Below are 21,285 nucleotides of genomic sequence, written 5' to 3' on the forward strand. Positions count from 1 at the left end.
GAGTACTGAATCCCATTAAAAACTGCATCTGTATTTTTCAGTAGTGAAGAACAATAGATATCGCTCCTTGACTCTCAGCATTTGCAACTGAATAAACTAACAACCTGCAATTCCCAAATCACAGGTTTTTTCAAGTCCTGCTTCTGGGCAAAATAACAATACTCTTGGAAACAGGCATGTTCACTTCATAGCATTTAGAAAAAATAAATTGTTCTCTGAAACATTTCTATCAAATATCCAGTGTGCAATGAAATGAGAATGAAAATACATTTATTTCTTTTTAACACATAAAAAGAGACAATAAAATTTTGCAGGAAGAATTACTTGTTTATTTCCAGATTTTCAGAAATACCATTTACAACAGCTACTCAGCTTTACATCAGTTTGAAAAATGGGAAACGGATATTAGCACTAAATTCTGTCACAAGATGTTGTCTCTTATAAACAGAAATACACTGAGAGTCACCAGACTACAACAGAGCAGCATGCAAACTGATAATGGGTATGCTTTCCAAAATCATTTCCCACAGTAAAAGAACAATTTAATAGAAGAACTTAGGTATTTAGATGATATATGCATTTATCTAGTTCTAGCTGTAACTTCCTACCCATGAATCCCAAATCAACATATCAGCACTAATTCCCATAACACAGACTGCACCAAAATTACCAATCCCCTGGTACAACATTATTTTCACTTTTAAATGCCAGTATCCTCCAACTGGCAGAAAGTCAGAAATGTGGAGGAGAATCAATCGCTATTAGGAACAAAATACTCTTGAGACAGAAGGCAACTAACTTGCAGAGTGGAGGGGATTACTTGTGTAAATCATGTCAGCTGCATTATTTACTTATTCAGCTGCCTTCAGCAGATTCTGACCTTTGGCACTTGTGCCAGCAATCTGGACTGTTGGGTTACACTGTCCATTGATTAGTTTCAAATATGGTCTGACTGAACTATTTCTAGAGTAAAAGTCTAAAGTAAAATAAAATTTGGCTCCAACAGAATGCAAAACTTAATCTCTTAAGCACTTAAAAAGAAGTCTGAACAAAAGCTGCAACATTTAATCACTGCCTATATACCAGCAGAAGACAATACTGAAAAAAATCCCTGAAAATCAATGAAGCTACATTTGTAAAGCATCAATAGCTGTATTTTTAGTTCACATGCTTAAAAGACTTTTTAGAACAGAAACACATTAAGCACTACTGAAAACTGGATGCTGCTTTACAAATGCTTGTTATTCCTCCTTAACATTCTCATATAATGTAGCAGATCTGGATACCCTCATTTTCAGAGGTATTACAATTAACAGAAACAGAACAGTGCTTCCAAAGAAGGATGTCAGGAAATACTATAAAACATATTTGCTGTAGTTATGGTTTAAAAAAAACCCTTTAAATTGTGAAGAAATTAATAGGTATAGCACATCCTGTGTAAGTACAGTTGTACAGTCACACTTCATGTACCTGCACACAAAAATTATTAGAGTCAAACTTCAACTTTCTAAAGCCAAACTCATCTCCAGTTCAGTGCTATGCAGGCACTTCTTACAGAAAGAGCAGGGTTCATTCATCTCTCATAGCTTCTCGAGTATAAAACCCCTATTTATTTTTCTATATTCATTTAAGGAAGAAGTATAAAAGGATGAGTCAGAAAATTACAGACTGTCAACAAAAAGGAAACTCAGACAAGCTGCTACAAGCAAGTAATTTCACATTTTTGTTTTTACACAGTACAAAAAGAGCATGAATGGAAATCAACATCATGATTTTGTATTTCTCAACTACTATAACTTCAAAAGATGTTCCAGACACTGCTTAAGCTTCAGATTAACATGTCCTCACATGCAAAGACTTATTCTTTGTCAGAAGTTCTCGAACAGTGTGGTGTCCAGTGAGAAATGTTCTGTGGTGGAACTGGTCACACATATCACTCATCCAAAGTACAAAGACAAGGACTTCTGAATCTTTGGGTGTCTAGCTAAAAACAGGAGTTAGTGGCTGAAAGACAAATTGACAGCCCTGTAATATTCTTCATAAATAATTTGGATAGTAAAATTTAATACATCTTAAGCAAGTTCACAACACACTGGTGGAAAGCCAAATACAGCAGAAGGAAGAATGACCATATAGTGAGACCTCAACGTGTTGGAAGCCTAAGCTAACAAGAACTGCATCTAAGTTAATAAAAATAAACATTGTGCCCTGTAGCCAGGAAGGAATTATCCCATTTACATCGCAGTAACAGCTGGGGATTGATGGGGGTGATGTGTAGCTCTGCTGAAGAGGACCAGAGTTAACCTGGCAAGCTACACCAGTGAGCAGCAGGCCCTGGCAGCAATGAAGAGAAACCAATAAACTTTGAAATTACTCTCAATGCCTACCACAGTAAATGACTAAAACATCAGTTTGGTGGTTAAATACTTATGGTATGACTGAAAAGACCCCATGCAATCCTGTTTTGTAGAACAGAATTTGATAACAATAATACCATTTGTTATTTGAGACTGCTTCACAATAGAGAAAAAGCCCAATAAGCCCAACAAACAAATCCTGGCTCCAGTGCTTCAATGCAAATGTTTTATTTAAGTGTAGAAAGCATATTTTAAACTTTTGATTTAGCAGACTGAAAATCTCCACAGGAGCAGTTGCTGCAACTGAGCATAATGAGGGTACGAAAAAGTGAAACAGAATTTTTTGTTAGGTGTTGCTTGAAACTTTCTACCAACATAATAGGCACAGATTTGCCTCAGAAAGTTGTATTTATTCTGCATATACAACAAATGCTACAAAATCCACTTTAAGCTGCACTTGAATATATAACATGCATTGTGGCAAACTGTATTGTGTAAGTGGTAACTACGATATATCCCAGGCTCAGACAGACTCTGTCTGCAAGTATATAATAACACTTGGATGTATCATGAAACTCATGATAGATCATAACCAGTCCAGTGATAGAAAGGCTCAGGCTTTTCTAATTAAATTGCTCCTAATCTCCCATCTCTGAGTGATAGTAAATTATGAATTCTGAAAGATTACGGAGAATGAAAGTGAAACCAAAATATGTAGACTGAGATAGACTGCCATCTTATCTTAAAAGGTAAAGGACTAATTAAAGAATCACCTGCCCTAGTAACAACAGGTCAGTGACCACAGGTAAGAAATTATTCCTATAGAAGCTTTCATTAACACAAAAAGAACAAAAAGCAGAGCCTTGGGGTGGGATTTGTTTTGATCATTTATTAAGCACATATATGTCCCAAGAATTCCTGACTGGGGTGTCCTGAAAACCAATAGTGACAAACTAAAAAGGTCAACCTGAATTCAAAATCTTGACATGGTTTAGAGTTGGGTATTTGCTGTGATTCATAGTTATCCATCTCACCTTACCCTGAATAACTGAAAAAACACCTGCCATAATCTCTCACCCACTACCTAGTTCTGTGGTTCCAACATGCAGTAATATTTTTATGTTTCATAGCAGCAGATAAGAGGCCCTCAAAGGGGATAAGGAAGAGAGTCTAGGAGACAGCAACACTGAGATTTAGGTAGTAAATCTCACCTGAGCTATTTAAAACTCATCTGCTGTTAGGCTATCAAGTTTTGTTAAAGCTAGTCTGTCCCCTAAAGAAATGCTGAACAGTTAACTGGTAATAGAGAAGAAAGTGGCACTTTGTCATTTTCGTCATATTCTCAGAAGGTCTAAGCACCGAGGGTTGTCTTGGCAAAGCACTAACTCCTGAAGTGTAGTTAAGTTTATAATGCCTGCTTCTTCTGGGTTCCTGATGTCTATACTAAGCAAAGGATAACAAAGTAAGATGAATGAAAAATTGCCAACACAGAGAATAAACACAGGTATCTTCCCAGTGAAATCTACTGATTCTATTCTGCTAATCAACAAATTAGAGAGTATCACAACTCTTTTCAAATCCTGAGATAAAAACGCACAAAAGGAAGATAAATGAGCAAGCAACCTGCAAATACTTTAAACATATTATGTCACATAGCTGAAAATCCAAACTGTAAGTAAAGAATTAATGTTCTTTGCAAGTTTCAATCTGCTTATCTGTTGAGCCAAACAGAGCTTTAGGTTATTTGTTCCATTCAACAGATGCAGAATTTACTAAATAGGAAACATTAGGCTGAATGAACAAGAAATAACCACCCAGGAATGAAGTATTTCCAATCTACTGATTTTTATGTTGCACTCATAGCCAGATTTTTCCGAAATCACTTGAACAAGACCTTAGAATGTCTCCCCTTACAGAAACTTGCTCATGAGTATTAGTTGGTGACAATAAGAATATAAAAATTTCCAAAGAAGAAATCCTATAGTCTCTTCCTAAATTAAAACCTGAGAGTCTTTCAGCTTCAGAGACAGCCATTCCTTTGGAGTCCTCTGAAGAAAACCAATGGGATCACCAGAATTTACAATTATAGCTATGGTATCTTGAAGGACAACACAGGATCATGAGAGGAACAGCACCTCAGGCGATTCTTTTTAGCCAGTCTTTATCAAGTTAAGAGTACTGCTGGCAGTGCTAATTACCAAGGGCGCTGAACTGGAATGAACCCCGCCAGATGGCACTGTGAGCTGGAAAGCCTCAGAATTAGTGTGGTTCTGATCTGGTCTGCTCTTCCCTGTCCCAAGAGTTTAAATAGGAACAGATCTAGGACCAGCTAAGTTCATTACAGCTGAGTTATTTTCTGGACACAGAATGGAAGTTAAGTATAGGAAAATTCACTCTCAGTCAGGTTACAATGACTGACACAAGTACACCAAGCATATTTCATGCTGGACTGTCTCATGAAAAGCAATGCCTCAAACTTCTAAAAAAATTGCTCAAGCAGTCTTTAACTGAACTGTTTCTACCTAAATGATTTATATACTGATCCTACCTTTTTTTAAATTTTACTCTTCTCATATTGAACGCTGCCTCTGTGCTGATATTAAGGGTGAAATAATCATCTGATCCACATTGGTACTAAATGCCCCCAAAGCAAAGAGGAAATAAATGGATTGGGACAAGCCGTTAGTGACAAAAATGAGAGGGCAACAGAAGCTTGTTTCATGCTGCTTTCTAAAAAAAACCACAGATCTTGACAAATAAATTTTAATAATGGTGATACAAATGTTACAATTAATTTTAACTTTCATAAAAGAACGAGTGAAAAAAGGTTTTACTACTTTGCTAAACTGAGAGTTTTTAGTAAGTTATGATGTTTTCTACTGATTCTTGAACTACAAAACTTCACTGCTTTGCCATGTCATCCTTCACATCTCACAAAAGTCTTTTGAATATCTGCACCCAGAAAATGAGTTTGTATATTAACTCATTCTTAAAACCTTATCCTAATATTAGATTTAGATACCCTGAAAGCATTAGTTGTTTTCCATACAGCTACAGTACTGTTCATTGGACTGTATGAAAATGTTATCCCACCATCCCTTAGAAACAAAAGTATCAATATTTATCTTCAGGCACTTTCCTGGGTTGTTTTGGTACCCACATAAGGCTGTGGGTAACTTCAGCTGTGGCATCCATTTAAGAACAGTAAGCTCATGGAAGTGCAGGACCCTAAACAAGATGTAAATGTAGATGAGATTCTATTAATTGAAACAGCTGCTGTCTTAAGGATGTAAGTAATCTACACTATGATTTTAGTATCAGTTTCCTTTGAATGAAAGCACAGGATGAGATACGTTTTGCTGACACAAACAAAAGACAGGCTTTAGGAAGTGCATAGACAATTTGATCTCTGGTGTTTTAAGTCAAGCTATCAAATCATCATAGCTTAGTAAAACTTAACAGCTGAACAGTAAGTGGTAGAGGCTATAACAGACAGAATGATAAATAAAATTTCTGACCTCTAAAAAGAGACACAACCTTACCTATCACGGTCTTGATGTATAACAACATGATACCTCTTCATCTTAATGAAAAATTGCCAAAATTCAAAGTTGTCTGTTATTGTGTTAAAACTTATGAATAACTAATAAAACTAAGCCACTGGTGGCACGTAGTAGACTAAATTAGGTAGGGTACACATGATAGAAGACACAACGAAATGGAAGGTAGATTGCTGTGTATTTCTACTGGCCTAAGGCATACACATCAATCGAGACAAAGCTTGTGCTCAATAAATCTGATTAGATGAAGATACAGGTAAAACAAAAGCAAACAACTAACAAACAATCAAAAATGCCTGAAACTTGCAAATGGTATCACACCTTACAGCCTCTAGGACAGATTAAATAATTGCCTACAAAACACAATTGACAGAAAAATCATTAGACAGAAGCCATAATTACTACAATATTTCATAAAGGTGAACTCCTTAGCAAATTTCTGCACTGACATTTTTTGAAGGATTGTACAATTACAAATATGTTTAAGATTTTAAGTACTTTTCTCCCACTCAATTCTTGATTAATTCAGCCTCGTGAAACAAGTTATCTTCTGAAAGTAAAAGGTAGATACCGCCCTCCTAAACAGAAGACAAAAAGCATTTAAGCATTAAAACTATGTACTAGGTTGCAATTTTATATCTGCTTTTTCCTTCAATATTGTGTTTGATTCAATAAAATTGTATGGTTAGGCTTTACATTTACTGCAGTTGCTTCCTACAGACCCAGTGAAGTCCAATGAGTTACAAATAGGATTGATTTTTCTCATTCTTACCTGCAGAACCATACTTCATGAACTGCTCACATCACCATAAAGATGAATATGCCACAGACCACAAGAAATACAAAAAGAAGTAATGGACTTTCACAGATAGCGAGATTTGGCCAGGCTTATAAAAAAATATCCCAAACATTTATTTTAGAGCATAGTAGCAACCTAGAGGCTAAATATAAGCATTAAAACATTCATCTATTCACAATTTCAATTTCTGTAAAGCAGCAGAGTCATCATATATCAATCTTGATTTGTATCACCAAAATAAATTTACTAACAATCTGAGCATTGCTTACATAGTAACATCAATTTATTTCTTCTTAAAGCAACTGGTTTAACACCTGTTCTTTAACAAGTATATAGTTGTATGGGCTGTTTGACTAAGTATAGTTAAATCAACAGCTGGAGACGCCTTTAATTAATCCCTTGGAGTTCTTACAGGATAACTATTTTAAGAAAACAACTGCAATACAGTAACATGGTTAAGCAGTAAGCATGTTAATTCCACTATATTTAGGTCTATCTTTTTTTTTAAAAAGAAATGTCTTCCAGAATACGTGCAGCCTAAAAATCAATTCAACTATGTCATTACATACAAGAAGCAGTCAGGTGGTTAGCAAATTTCTGCCTTGTTCTGTAATTTTCTTCACATGCTGCCCTTCTTCCCCAAGAAATAACCCTAGGAAAATGTTCCTGATGAGCCCAAAGCAAGGCTAAATTTCAATCTAAATTTTGCTAATAATAGATAGAAAGAGGCAAGTCCGGTTCTGGTAAAAGAGAAATTATTTTCATGTCTCCTATGTGGATAACTTTTCTCCTCAATTATTATTTTCTTTGTATTAAACACATAACTGCAATTTATCACATCCTAGAATACAGACTTCAGCCCTCCTTTTTAACAGGAATCTGAGAGAGGAAAAATGTAATATACCACACTGAACTTCATAGATGGGTAGAACAAGCCTATTATTTCAAACAAGTTCAGAGGGTTTCTCTAAAAGCATTTTAAACTCTAGGTAAGAGCAGTCCTAATACTTTATGACCTTTTGACTTTAATACCACTGAAACAGCTTACTCTAACTTTGTGGTAGAGCATTCTTTATTATCAGCAAGATAAAGGTGTCAAATCTGAATAACTTTTTTCAAGAAAACTTTAAACTAACTTCTACTACCACAAAATAACATTGACTGCTTAATGAGAAGAAATGTTCCTCTTACTAGTTCTAAAAATCCCACACTCTAGCTTCCCAATTAACATCAAAACCCATATAGAGTAATTAACACAAGAGATTGAGACAATGAAATTTAAAATATCATATAAATGTTTTATTTAATTCAGAAACACATAAAAATCATAACCTATGGCCATCTGCGCCTGCCAGTTAGATGGCAACTCTAAAAATACCAAAGTATGCTGAAGCAACAGTTGCCAGTAACTCCACAAAGCGCTTGTCAATCAAATTACTGGCAACCTGCAAGTTTATATGTAACATAGACATTTTATTCCACTTTTTAATTATCTTAACTTTTGAAAAATTAAGGTTGACATTTTTCATTTTTATGAAGATTGAACTACTGACATTAAAACTGTGAAATGAGAAAATAAAGAGCTTCAAGAAGAAAAGCAATAATTCTCATGTTTCTAATAATGGTATTGTAAATACAAATTACTTACACTATATTTGATTTTGAGCATTACCAGAGTAATTTATTTTTTTGCTTACATGCATTTATGTAAGAAATAACTATAAGCAAAGCCTGTATGTTTTCAGCTGAAGAAAAATCTCCAGAATAAATTCACTTTCACTTGTTTTATAACATTCTGTATATTACTTCAAGTGGGCTCCTAGTAAACACTTGAAATCCATTTTCCTCACACAACTAGTTACATGGACATTATGGTCCTAATTAAAGAGGTGTTCTTCCCCAACCTAAATTAATGAAGATAACACCTAAAAATACAGGCTTATTTTAGGGAGCATGGAAAGAATGAAACAGTATCATAAATTATCTTAATTGCTAGTTACAGCATTACATCACAAAAATGCAGTCTTTATATAATCCTTTAGTTGCACAGATTAACCCAGCTCCTCAGGATATAATATAGTACTGAGCTATTGAGTATACACCTATTTATTTGTTGTTTTTTTTTTTTTAAATTAGCTTTATATTGTGTCTAATCTGGCACTGTGAAATCAAGTATTTGAATGTGATTCTCCCAACAAAAAGGATTATCTTATTGCAGTTGCTTCTGAAGAATAAACTTGTATCTACTATTTCCTCCATTCTCCCACCACCCCAGTATATACTGCAATGAAACAATTACATGAGGAGGAACAGGAGAGAGGTAAAACAGAGCTCTGTTGGCTTCTAGCTCCCCTTAATTTCTCAATCAGTATTTGACCCCACCAGCCCATTATCGTCCAGGATAACAGCTATGATGCTATCAAATAACATAATTCTGTTTCTCAAGTTACTCTTCCCTTGTTTCAGATAAAGCCCAAGAATATTACCTACCCAAGTTGACAACATTAGAAAAGCACAATTTGACTTAAAGAAGTTACGAGAATAAAAAATATTCCGAAATTGAGATTGTAGGCAGAAATCAATTTTGGGGATCATCCTCCTGTTTCAGGATATGAACACAACAGTGCTGGCCACTATTGAGAAATGCAGGATCCCTTCCTGACTTCAAGGTGGATCACACAATATCACCTCTTTCTTTCAGTCACAAGAACATTCTTTAGGCTACTTTTACAGCCCCGTAATGAAATGGAAATTAAAAATTCCTCCTTTCTGCCAATGGGAAAGTGTGTGAACTTTGCTCTACCATCTTTCATGCTTCTAAGACTTCATGTGTTTTTTGCCAGCCTGTTCATTCAGACTGTCAAAGTATCTCTGACAAGAAGCCCTATGCCACAATTCATTAACCTCTCCCTAAGGCAGTATCATCCATGAGCATGCAGAAGGCACACTCCCTCCAATTCTGCAGGTCATTTACAAAATATCCAACTGTACACCTGAAGAACACTGCTCAGCACCAACTGGATGTTTCTTCAGCAATCTGAGCAGAGCAGCCCAGCTAATTTTCTGCCCATCTTACAGACCACCTATCCAAGCCACCTATCTCTAGTTTGTACAAACAGCCTCTAAGAGATCACATCAATGTCTTCCTAAAGTCAAGGTAAACAACATCCACCATTCTCTCCCCATCTACTGAGGCATTTGGTTCAACAGACCGGACAATTAACTTGCCCTTGATCAATTCTGATCACACTGTTGGCCTTCCTGTGCCTGAACATGGGTTTCAGGATCATCTGTTCCATCATCTTCTCAGACACCACAGCCAGGCTGACCTGCCTATAGATCCCGGTACTCCTCACACTCCTTGAATATGGAGCTGATGTTTGCTTTTTCCCACCTGCTTCATTTGACATCTCTGAAGGCAATGACCTTTCAAAGATGAGCAAGTAAATAGCCTTGTAAAGATAGCACCCAGCTTCTGCAGGATGCTGGGATGCACTGTACTCAGTCCCATAAATGTTCATACATCAAAATTGTTTAAGTGGTCCCCAGTTTCACCTGTACAGTGGACAATACTTCAGCCTGCCAATTACGCCATTGAACTCAGGAACCTGGAAAGCCCAAAGTCCTCACCGCAAAGAGGCAAAAAAAGCCTCGAGTGTTGCTTCCATGCCCTTCTGCACCAGATTATTTTGAAGTCTAATCCTCTTCACCATGTTTGCCACCCACTTCAGTTTAGTACAGTCTACATATAACCACACATTCTTTCCACTGCTAATAATGTAAATACTGAGTGACACAGGCTTTGTGGAAGACTGAATGACCACCTACTTTGAGAGTAAGCGATTAAAACAAATAATGTCAAGTCAAATTTTCTATTCATTTGTAACATGAAATGATGACTGTACCTTAACCAAGTCTTTAGTTTGCTTATAAGATGATGTCATACAGTGTCAAAAATCTTCAGAACTTTTAGCACATTCTGTTAGCTCAGCCCTAGTTAGCTAAAGGGGGTCTCCTACTAACAGCTGTGCAGATCCCCAAAGACCTTAATGTTGTCAATTCATTCAGAGAATTCTGTTTCTTTTAAAGAGCAGTCTTTGCCAGTCTTTTGAGACTCCCTAATGAGTATATGCAGAGTCTTACTGATAACTGCAGGATAACTGCAGGCATGGTTACAGTGTATTATTGAACGTCAATGTGGCTTCCAGGGGGCCAAGGCTGGGAATAATCAACTCTTTCTCAAAAATCATTGATAAGAATCCTACAACAAAAAATCCTGACACATCTACAGAAAATTGTAGTCAGGCAACTACTACATCCTGTGGAATCCTAATCAATATTCCCATAGTTCCTCCTTCCACAACACACTGCAAATAGTCAGCTGCAAATTCTGATCAGTTAGCTTTAAAAAAACAACCATTTCTAGTGCTCAGGGCTTTCAAGATTCAATGACACTGCAATAGCTAATGAATTTCATGGACAGAATCTGTATCTGAAGAGGCTTTGTCCAGACTTCTCTAGGTAGCTAATGCAAGAAAACTGAATCACAAAAGCATTTGTCATTTGTGCTGATGCTTCAAGAAAGCGGCTGCAGTTATTCCTGATTAGCAGAACTCCTGCACTGCCCAACAATGCATATTTTTCCTTCCTCCTGCATTGTAACATTTAGTCATTACACTAAATGAGGAAGAAGGGTTTATTAGATATTGGCTGAGAAGGGCTGACGTAAGTATTTTTGGATTGTTAGAAAAAGCATAAACTATTGACTTAATTTAAGTCTCTATGTACCGTTTACATTATCCTGATTCATGTAAATGTTACTTTTTCATCCTAAGAGGAAACAATTTAGTTCCATTTATGTCGAACACATATAATTTTTTCCTCTCCATAGTGGCCTCTTTAGTAAAAATGTAGCTACAACAGAGATACTTAAAGATCAAAAATTGAGAGAAATAAAATCCAACAGGAAGAGAGAACATGTAAAGGCATAGCAGGATCTCAAGAGTTGTGTTTGCATCTAATTTCTCATTAACCAAGAAGTCTGAAAGAAAGAGACATCTTTAGAATAAACATACTACGTCTAAATAAGACTTGATTAATAACCAACACAAGATCATAAATTTTTTCAACTTGACAAGCACCAACTGTCACAGAATCTGAAAGGTTACATCTTTGGCAACAAGACAATCAGCTTTTCAGATTCAAATCAATTGTTTAAATTCAGTTCATGCTAAGCAAGAACTGATAGCCATTCCTTGTTAATAAACACAGGTGATGTGATGACTTCCATCCAGTTGTCAACACAATCTTCTCAGGAACACTGCTTTGAGTTTTCAAAAGAAAAAATTCTGGAGAATTTCTGTGAATTTTTAAGTGATTATTCATATGCATTGTGCCCACCCCTGGGCTTCAACTCCATATAGAAACCAAAAATTTTCATTTTAATAAATGTTTGTGGTTTTAATTATTTTCTTTTTTAGTAAATTGCAAGTATTTTAGAACAAGTCAAAGTCACTTGTTCTTCACTATTTTCCCACCTTGTTTATATCACTTTTACATTAATTCCCACCATGTAGAATGTCTCGCACTGAATGGACAGAGTGAGAATAAAGCCCACAAACTGCAACTTGTGAGAGAGAGACACCTCTGCGAGGAGCAGAGCAGACATAAGGGAAGAACCAACTGCAAGAATTTCATGCTCAGTGTGCAAGGCTTGACAGGCTTGTACTATTTTGACAGGCTTTTATCACATTTTACATGCTGCTGAATCATGAGAAAAGCAAGCTCACAAAGACATTGATATTGCTCACAAAATTGCACTTGTCTGTGGAGTCTTGGGTATTGTTTGGGGTTTTTTGTTTGTTGTTGCTGTTTGTTGCTTTTTTTTAAAGAAAGCTCAATTTAATTCCTGGAATATATTCCAAACAATTAAGAAAATCTAACATATCCATCTTTAAGGAATCTTGTATCAGGACATCCCTTATTTCTCTTAACGCAGCAAATTAGGCTAGCTAACACAGCATACAACTGAAGAGACCAAGACAAGGTTTTCTTATCATTGTTATTGAGTATTACCTATTATAGTAAGACATTTCTCCTATATGCCTTTTAATTGAAAATACAAATTTGCAATATTTATTTGAATAAATGTACATGCAAATATATGGGTTTGGGTTATATAAGGGTTACCTCCCTTAGACAATCTAAATGGACTTAGAAATACTTAAATATTTCCCCCTTGTTTTGTGGCTGGATACTGGAGGTTTCTTCACAGAGAAGTATTTAATGACAAGTAAAAAGGTGAGCAAACAAAGCCAGGATTAAGGGATAACCTCTTCTATCAAATCACAGCCTACCACTGAACTCAGATTTGAATAAACTGTTATGCAACTTACTCTGCTTATTCTCTGGACACCTATTTTATCAATATTTACACAGAAACATGTTCAGTCCCAGAATCCCATCTACTCCATCTCTTCAACTCCACCAATCTTCTTGGGTCTTGCTTGCTATCGTAGTTTTAGAGATAGGCTGTAATTTTGCCACAGCAGTAGTTTTCATCAAATCTAGACTTTCCTCTAAAAATATTGCAAAAATGGAATATATTCTCTTTGTCATTATCTCACATTAGCAAGAATTTTCAAATTTCTTCATGTTTTGAGATTCAGGCACATAGTCCAATAGACAACCTCTTCTTTGTTTTGCCATGATGCTACAACTTGTTACAACTGGATTTGCTCACTCCCTCACTACGTACAACTTAGTGTTTGGTATCTAGAATCTCACATTTCTTTGCCCAGATGATAACTGCTGAATTTGTTCCATCTGGAAACTTCGGGGTTCCTTTTTAGAAGAGGAGAGAAGCAGAAGAACTCATTCCATACTTCCAAGAAACGAAGAATTCTGAGAAATCTGAACATTTTTATTAATTGTTTGGTCTTTTCTCCACTGGTTGTAGGAAAGATAATTATAAAATATTCTCAAGAAATCACAGGAAAACAAAGATTAAGGCTTCCTTCAATAAAAAGGAACACCAGAACCATCAATACAATATGGTGTGCCAACTCTTTGCAATCAACAGACAAGCATCTCAACATAAATTTCAGGCACTATTTATTTATGTTTCAGCATAGCAGTTAAAAGACAATAATTATCAGTTGTGTTTTGTTGAACTGTGGTACATTTATCATTCCAAATTCAAAGTGACATGCTAGCTTTTATCAGTAACAAAATTATTTTGAAACGAATACATAGAAATACCTTGAAATCTCTCTCTGTGGGGCAGATACTTAAGACAGAGCTTTCAGACCCTAAATTAGAATTCCCAACAATTGTGTTACTAGTATATAATCTTATGTTGCAATATACAGTAGCTCAACAAAGTTGGACCTGCTTCAGCAACCTTATTTTCTTTTATCCTCATTTTCATCCAATTTTTCACTATTCCACACTCTAAGATGCTAAAGTAACCATATATGATTCTACAGTTAATACCTTTGTACATCAATATTTAAAAGCACCCAGCTAGTTATTTCCTGTCAGGTAAAAAAATACAGGATTTTCTGGTAACACCTACATATGCCAGAAAGTCCAATTTCCTTGGAGTATCAGATACACTTTACTGAAAATCCTTTAGAATGAATTTGTGGTGGTGATCAAGCTTATTTCCAAATAAGTACCAACAAACAAACTTTTCTAGATTCTAGTTATAACAGGGAAATGAATGTTGCAGTCATCTGTTTTGCTATTGCAACATGCATACTAAGAAAATAAGTAGTTGGAAAGAAGACTGCAGAAATGAGGGAGAGACTAGTGCTAAAATTAAGAAAGTATTGAAAATAAGCAAAGAGCAACTTTTTGCTTTCTTTTCTGTAGTTCTTTCTCCTTACACAAGGAACAAGAAAACATTTTAAATTGCATTTTTACAATGCCATTTCTTGTTTTCACGGTGCTACCAACAATACTGTGTTGACTTCTTTCTCTATTTTTGTGAAACTCACAGCATTTTGGATTAAAGAACAATTCTCTCTAAACTAACAAAAGAGTAAAGGTCACTTTGAAGTGATATTTCTCTGCACTCACAGAAGAAAACAAGTATAAATTACAGCTCATTCTAACTTGCACCACTATTGGAAAGTATAGAGCTACTTTAAAGACTTGAACAAAAGGGCACATTGACAATAACATCTACAACCAATAATCAAGTCCTGCATGAAAAGCAAGAACAGATCTCTGGAAAGAGGGAAATGGAGATCAAAACAACAATACGAAAAACCCCACACTCAGAAACGGGAAGCCTTCTAGTAGTTTTAATTTAAAAGAGAGTTGAAATCCAGATTTCAATTCAAGTACCTTTTTTTTTTAGCAAGTACCCAATAGAGTCCACAAAAAATTTGAACACATGAGAAAAAAAAATAAACTTTTTTATTTTTTCAAAGGGAAAAAAAGGAACCTTGAGCAAATTGTAACGAGCTGGTAGTCCTATTATTGTCAAAAGAATAATAAAATAATAAATAAATAAATTGCACCAATTTTTCTGCTATTAGGCATAGTGTGTCTTGAAAATGGTCTCACAGATTTCCATTTGATCTCTCATCCAAGCTTATCACCACCCCAGTAGCAACCACTTGTCTAGACAGAGTATATTTACATCTCAAATGTATATAAAATCTTTTTTCTACAACACAACACAGATATCCACTGCTTTGAACAAAAATAAATGCATGCACAACAAGCTGAACACCTCACACTTTGTTTCTTTCTCACCTCTACTCAATTTCTGTCCTATCTTCTTTTACTCAAAAGTTTTAAAACCACACGTATTCTCTCCAGCACAATGTTCAGTCCTTATATCTGATTTTCTCTACCACACAAAGTAAGCTTTTAAGCTTACTCATGTTCATAATCATGTTCATAATATAAGCACACTCATGTTCAAAATATACATATGCAATTCCACATACCATCTATTATTTGCATTTAAAATTGACAGAGATGCAAAGGAGGGAGCAGATTGAAGCCTGTAAATGAAAAGTCAAACTCCACAAGTTCAGAAGGGCCTAGAAAAAGAAACAGCTTTGCAATACACTAAAGGAATGCCTATGAACCAGATACAGATTTAATATAGATTTCTGAGGATCTTCATGTGCAAAAAGAAGGGTTCCTTCAAGTAAACTGTTCATTATAGTACTTTTTCACAGTTTTCACTGTACTCTCAAGCCAAAGCTTTTCCACAGAAAACTTCCAGAAAACTCTTAAAAGATCAAGTTGCTTCCTGTCTTGTCCATTAATATGCACCAGCATCTTCAGATATAGAGAATGCACCACTGCCATGACAATGACCCTTAAGTTAGCTCACTTGGTTAGAGCATGGTGCTGATGGCACCAAGGCTGTGGGTCAATCCCTGTAAGAAACTGTCTGAAGTCACTTAAGAGTTGAACTTGCTGATCCTTGTAGGTCCCTTTCAACCCAGAATATTCTGTGATCTGTGACTTCATCAATGGAAAACTCTCTAATAACCACTGAGATACTGCTTTTTTTCCTCTTCAGGTAAATTACAGGGAGTTTAAAAGGACTGTGTTTTACACACAATCTATACTTTGAGGTCTTCTGGGGGATTTAAATTAGAGCTTTAATCACCGAGTCACATAACTATTCCATGTTTGCTTGACTGTTTTATTTTAAAAAAGCCCCAATGTATCAACACCTTTCCTTGAGACTTCCAAAACATCTCAGTCCAAAGAGGCTAGAGATGAGTGAGGAAAATATTTTTCTCCCATCAAAAAAGAAAGACATAACAATGCAAACAGCAAACATTCCCAGACTCTTAGACAGCGCTATTTTAATAATACATATAATTTTAATCTTCATACATCTGAAATATTTGCATGCATGACCAGATGACAAAATATACAATTATTTCTTTTGACTATTCAACTTGTGAAGATAACTTGTTAAATTAGTTATACAACCTGTAATACTTGTCCACTGAGAGCCATTAGAGCTTCCCCAACCAACATCACTGTTCCATCTGTTCAGTTATTTTCTGGTACAGATCAAAAGCAGCAACAGTCCTTATTCTGTTCTCAAGTGTTTAAACTAAATCAACTCATTAATTTCTTCAGGTTCTCCAATAGTTACATAGTTTCTTAGAACACTGCAACAATATATTTCAAACTTTCATAAAAGCTCTGAAAAACAAAACACTAAAGTATGTACTTCTAGCATTAGACCTGAAATCCTACACCAACCCAAAAGAAATTTACAAAGTATATTAGTATATTTCTCTTGTTCACCCCTCCCATGGAAAAACAAGCATACCGCTAAGGCGTGCCCTTTCCTCACTACAAATTTAAACATTTGTTTAAATACTTTGCTAATTAAATTTCAGTCTTGTAAAATGGATCATTCCATAAAATTTGCTTCATCTCAGTTTTGCCAGTTACAATAGCTGTGCCCTTTCATATGTGTCTGTGTGCCTAGAAATTAAAATATTTTTATAAATTTCAGAAGTGTTACACTAAAATACCCTCAGCCACTTTCTGACAAGGGAATCCAGTCACTGGTGTTTTTATTCTGAAGCTAGCAAACTAGCTCTGTAGTTCTGAAAGTTGATCAAGACAGTGCCACATCTGAATAAGAAAAGCCAGCTACTAAGCCACTAAATAAATACATTAAATTAAAATACTCAACCCAACTACCATAAATGGTACCCTCTTCAATATAAGATGAGCTTTCCAAGCAAACTGATGCACAGGGGAATCCACACATAGCATGTCATATCAAGATCTTCAACCACCATCCTCCGTAGTATTTTTTTAAGACCAGATATTCACTATCTCAGGCCATCAACAATATTCCAGTAAGCTTCTCAGCAAGACACAAAACACATCTGATGGATTTATAATGTCACTGTGTTTTAGGGCATTGATCAACCTAATAGCATGCATCTGTATTTCTGCTGCTGGCACACATCATCTCCCTTCCACTTTATGTCCCAGTCAACCCTGTTTTCTTTAACTGGCCTTTCTAAAAAACACTCTTCTTGCTTCTCCATAATGACATCACAAGCTAAGATAAAGAAATGGACCATTTGGGGGAGAGGGGAGTTCTATGGAGGAACTGAGAGATCATTTCAATGGAAAGGAGACAGACATTTACAGAGACTGGGTTAATATTCAGCAGATTTACCTCACGGCAAAAGAAAATGAATGACTACAGGTCTGGAAAAAGGAGCATGTAATTTACTGGGTTTAACTCTGTGCCTCCCTTGCCTTTGCAGGCTTGTAACAGACAGAACAACAACATATGGTGTAAACTGCTTCATAATGCAGACTTGGTGTAGTCTCCAAAAATCAGCAGGTACACACGAATACTGGTGAGCCTCCATCAAGACTTTTTATTCCAATTTTCAAATTATGTACTGGCAAAGGCTGTGTGTTCACACTGAGACCTATTCTTCCAGGCTTGAGTACACTTAGCGCCATTCATTCAAGGTAAGATTCACAATGCAGCTTCTCAATTCCAGTAACAATAAAGGAGGACTCAGAAGAAAATTAATTTGCAGAAAATCCACTTTTAACACACTTCTCTGTAAAAGATGTATTCAAGAAAATGTTCCATTGTAGATAAACTATATGCTACATATGCTACATTTGCCTACTTGATATCAGAAAAAAAACAAACAGTTGCTTTACAACAAGGTTCATATGGTTTCATATGCAGACACTGAGATTTAGCAGTGCCTACTTTAAAAGAGAAAAACCAAGTCAAACCAAAAAAGAATCCAGGTCACAACTGTGAATAACTGCACTCTTAGCAATGTACCAACCACCTTCATGGCATCTACTAGGCTCTTTCACCAGACTATCAATTACCTACCTTCATCCTGCAGTTTACGCAACATCTTATTGAAAGTTTCTAACTTCAGGTGGATGGTTTAAGGTGTGAGCAGTATAGCAATACCTGCACTTTTTGGCACAGTAACAACGTAAATACATTTTCTCAGCTGTTTTATTTAAATAACTTTCAAGTGATAAAGATCAAAAGTTTTCTGGATGCTTGTTGCTGTGATTTGCAGAAAATATCCATTGGAGCCAAGCAATTTTAGGATATGCTCTGATTACACTACTGTGAAAGTGTTTGACAAAGAGAAAAGTACCTGCAGGAGCAACTCCCGCTTCCATTCTCTACTAACAGAATTTCTTCTTTTCTGCTTTTATCAGTGACATTTGTCACTGAAAGACTGTGACTTAATCTCTGCGACACAACACATTTTTACATTCACATGTAAAAAAGGGGAAAATGCAACAGAGAGCACAAATAAAAAAATCTGACAAACTCACGCTACTTTTATAGTCCCTTTTCACATAAACCATGTGTACCTTTAAAGAGTGACAATGATTTAAATCACAAAGGATGTTTAAAAGCATGGAATACTAAAGTCTTCAGGCAAATACTTAAATGGACAGCATTGGGTTTTAGACAGAAAAGACTAGAACAATAGTGAAAGTTATGCAGTACTCTTAAAACACAGACTAAATTAGTAAAGTGTACATGTCTTTTCTCAAAGTTTGAGGGAAGCCACTGAATTTCTGCTAGAGTCCTGGTTTTTGGTTCAATTTTCAGTAATTGTCATTAATTTTCTGTGTTAATCCCAGGCTAACGAGGGCAGAAAAATCCAAATTCTTCATTGTGATTTATAATACTGGCAAATCTCCTCCATTTGCTCTGTGAACTACTTTCTAATTTTCTGCAAAAGAATTAGCCAATCTGTGACAGAATGTACTGCCACTAGGATCTAATTTTTTCCAGTGCCCAGTGCACTACAAAATGTTTTGCAAACACCACTCTTGCCCTAAGTATTTAAGGAAGGGGTTTTTCTATATAAGCATACAACTCCATCTAGGAGCTGCTCCCAACAGACATTTTGAACCCAAACAGAAATACACTAAGTTAAGAGTGTTTTACTAATACAGCATAAAACCTATTCAATACTTGGCTGATGAACGATATTTTTTCCATAGTCCGCATAAATAAGACAATGATGTTTCATAGTTTCATCTTCCGCTTGTCTTTGTTTTGCCTGTACTATGATAGTACTTAGCTCCTGCCAAGTTACATGCATATCTTTAGCATGAATGACCAACTTCTGAACTCTTATCATTTAGCTATGACTACAGGAAGGAAATAGATGATACCTAACGCCAAAACACTAATTTTATCTAGAATGCTATTAATTAGCTTATCTGATTGACCACACCAAAGCTTTCTTTGAAGTTAAAAACAGGTCCTCCTGAAGTGCAGTCTGGTCTGGTGCCCAGAAGGCGAAATGCTGTGTAGCCGGTGCGTACTGAGCCATGCTCAGAGTAAAAAGATAAGCTCCCCGATTAACCCTTGGGTTAGTCCGCAGAGCAGCGTCTGAGCCGCCTGACAGCCCCGTGGCGGTGACGGCTGCGCGCAGCTCTGCGGGCACCGGCGGAGCCGGCGCACACGGCGGGGTCCCGCGGGTGACTCACGGCACAGGCACCGCGCCGTACCACTGGAGGCACCGCTAATCCTCTGCCTCCTAAGGCCCTCTCACGGCATTAGCTCCACACCGAGGAACAGCTGGCGGTTTCATAAACTTCCTTAAAGGTTCACAGGGTTTCCCAGGCTTACGAGGCAAACGGGGTTCGCGCCTCGGCTGCGAAGGGTAATGAGGTTAACGTTCCTTCTCTTCCTCCTTGGCTACTCCTCCGCCCGGCGCCGCAGCGGCCGCTGTCCGGGCTGTCACCGTCCGGCCCCGTGACGGGCACCTGTGGCGTGCCAGGTGTCGGGGGCCGGCGTCGCCGGGCACCGGCACCCACCGCCCGCCCGGGAGCGCAGCCCGGCCCCGCGGCGGGCGGGGGAGAGCGGGGCGGGCGGCACAAAGCGCCTCCTCCGCCCGCGGCTTTGTTCGCGGCGGGGCCCCGCGCCAAGCCCCTGCCGCAGCCCCGCTCCGCCGTCGCCGCACCACGCGGCTCGGCCCGGCCCCGCTGACAAGCACCCTCACCTCGCTGTTCCCCCGCCACGCCACCGCCTCCTCCTCCTACCTTGGCTTTCCCAGCCTCCAGCTTCTTCAACCGCTCCTCGTCCTCCATGGCGTCTGTGCGGGAGAGCAGGCTGTTACCGGCAGCAGGAGGAGGAGCTCGCCACGCACCCTCCCCTTCGGGCGGTCACGCTCGCTGTCCGGTCCGGTCCGCTCCCGTCCCGCCTCACAGCGACGACAGCTGCCGCGGCGGGGCCACCGGCGCCGCCATCTTCAGCTCCACGTAAACACGCGGCCGGGGAAAGTGACGTGTGGCCGCCCGCTCCTCCTCCCGCCGCCGCCAGCCCCTCCTCCCCGAGCTCCGGCCGCTCCCGGCGCCTCTGTCCACCGGCGACCCCCGCCCGCCCGGCTGCCGCCGAGTCCCGCCGGAACCGGCCCCGCAGGAGCGGGTTTGACCCCTGCAGGGGAGCGGCGGCGCCGGGGACAGCGGGCGCGGACAGGAGCGGTGGGCACACCCCCCTCCACACCCCGTCCACACCCCCGCGCCCTGCGGGCAGAGG

General features: G+C 37.9%; 1 protein-coding gene across 10 annotated transcripts in view; it reads right to left on the bottom strand.

Annotated features, from left to right (window-relative positions):
* Positions 1–21,081, bottom strand: part of AKAP9 (A-kinase anchoring protein 9) — a 104,741-nt gene extending 83,660 nt beyond the window's left edge. For 6 of the 10 annotated variants that reach the window (XR_015278063.1, XR_015278062.1, XM_086857468.1 and 3 more), the window contains exon 1: positions 20,790–21,048. Coding sequence is in view for 8 of the 10 variants with exons in the window: in XM_086857468.1 (XP_086713594.1) it covers positions 20,790–20,837 (48 nt within the window). In the remaining 2 variants the exon portion in view is untranslated. Of the gene's footprint in view, positions 1–20,789 lie in introns of all 10 variants that reach the window. The other 4 variants (XM_086857470.1, XM_086857465.1, XM_086857485.1 and 1 more) reach the window with 3 other exon arrangements.
* Between the last annotated feature and the right edge of the window lie 204 nt (positions 21,082–21,285).

The sequence above is a fragment of the Cyanistes caeruleus genome, chromosome 1 (genome assembly GCF_971803275.1).
Source record: "Cyanistes caeruleus chromosome 1, bCyaCae1.hap1.1, whole genome shotgun sequence".
Lineage (NCBI taxonomy): Eukaryota > Metazoa > Chordata > Aves > Passeriformes > Paridae > Cyanistes > Cyanistes caeruleus.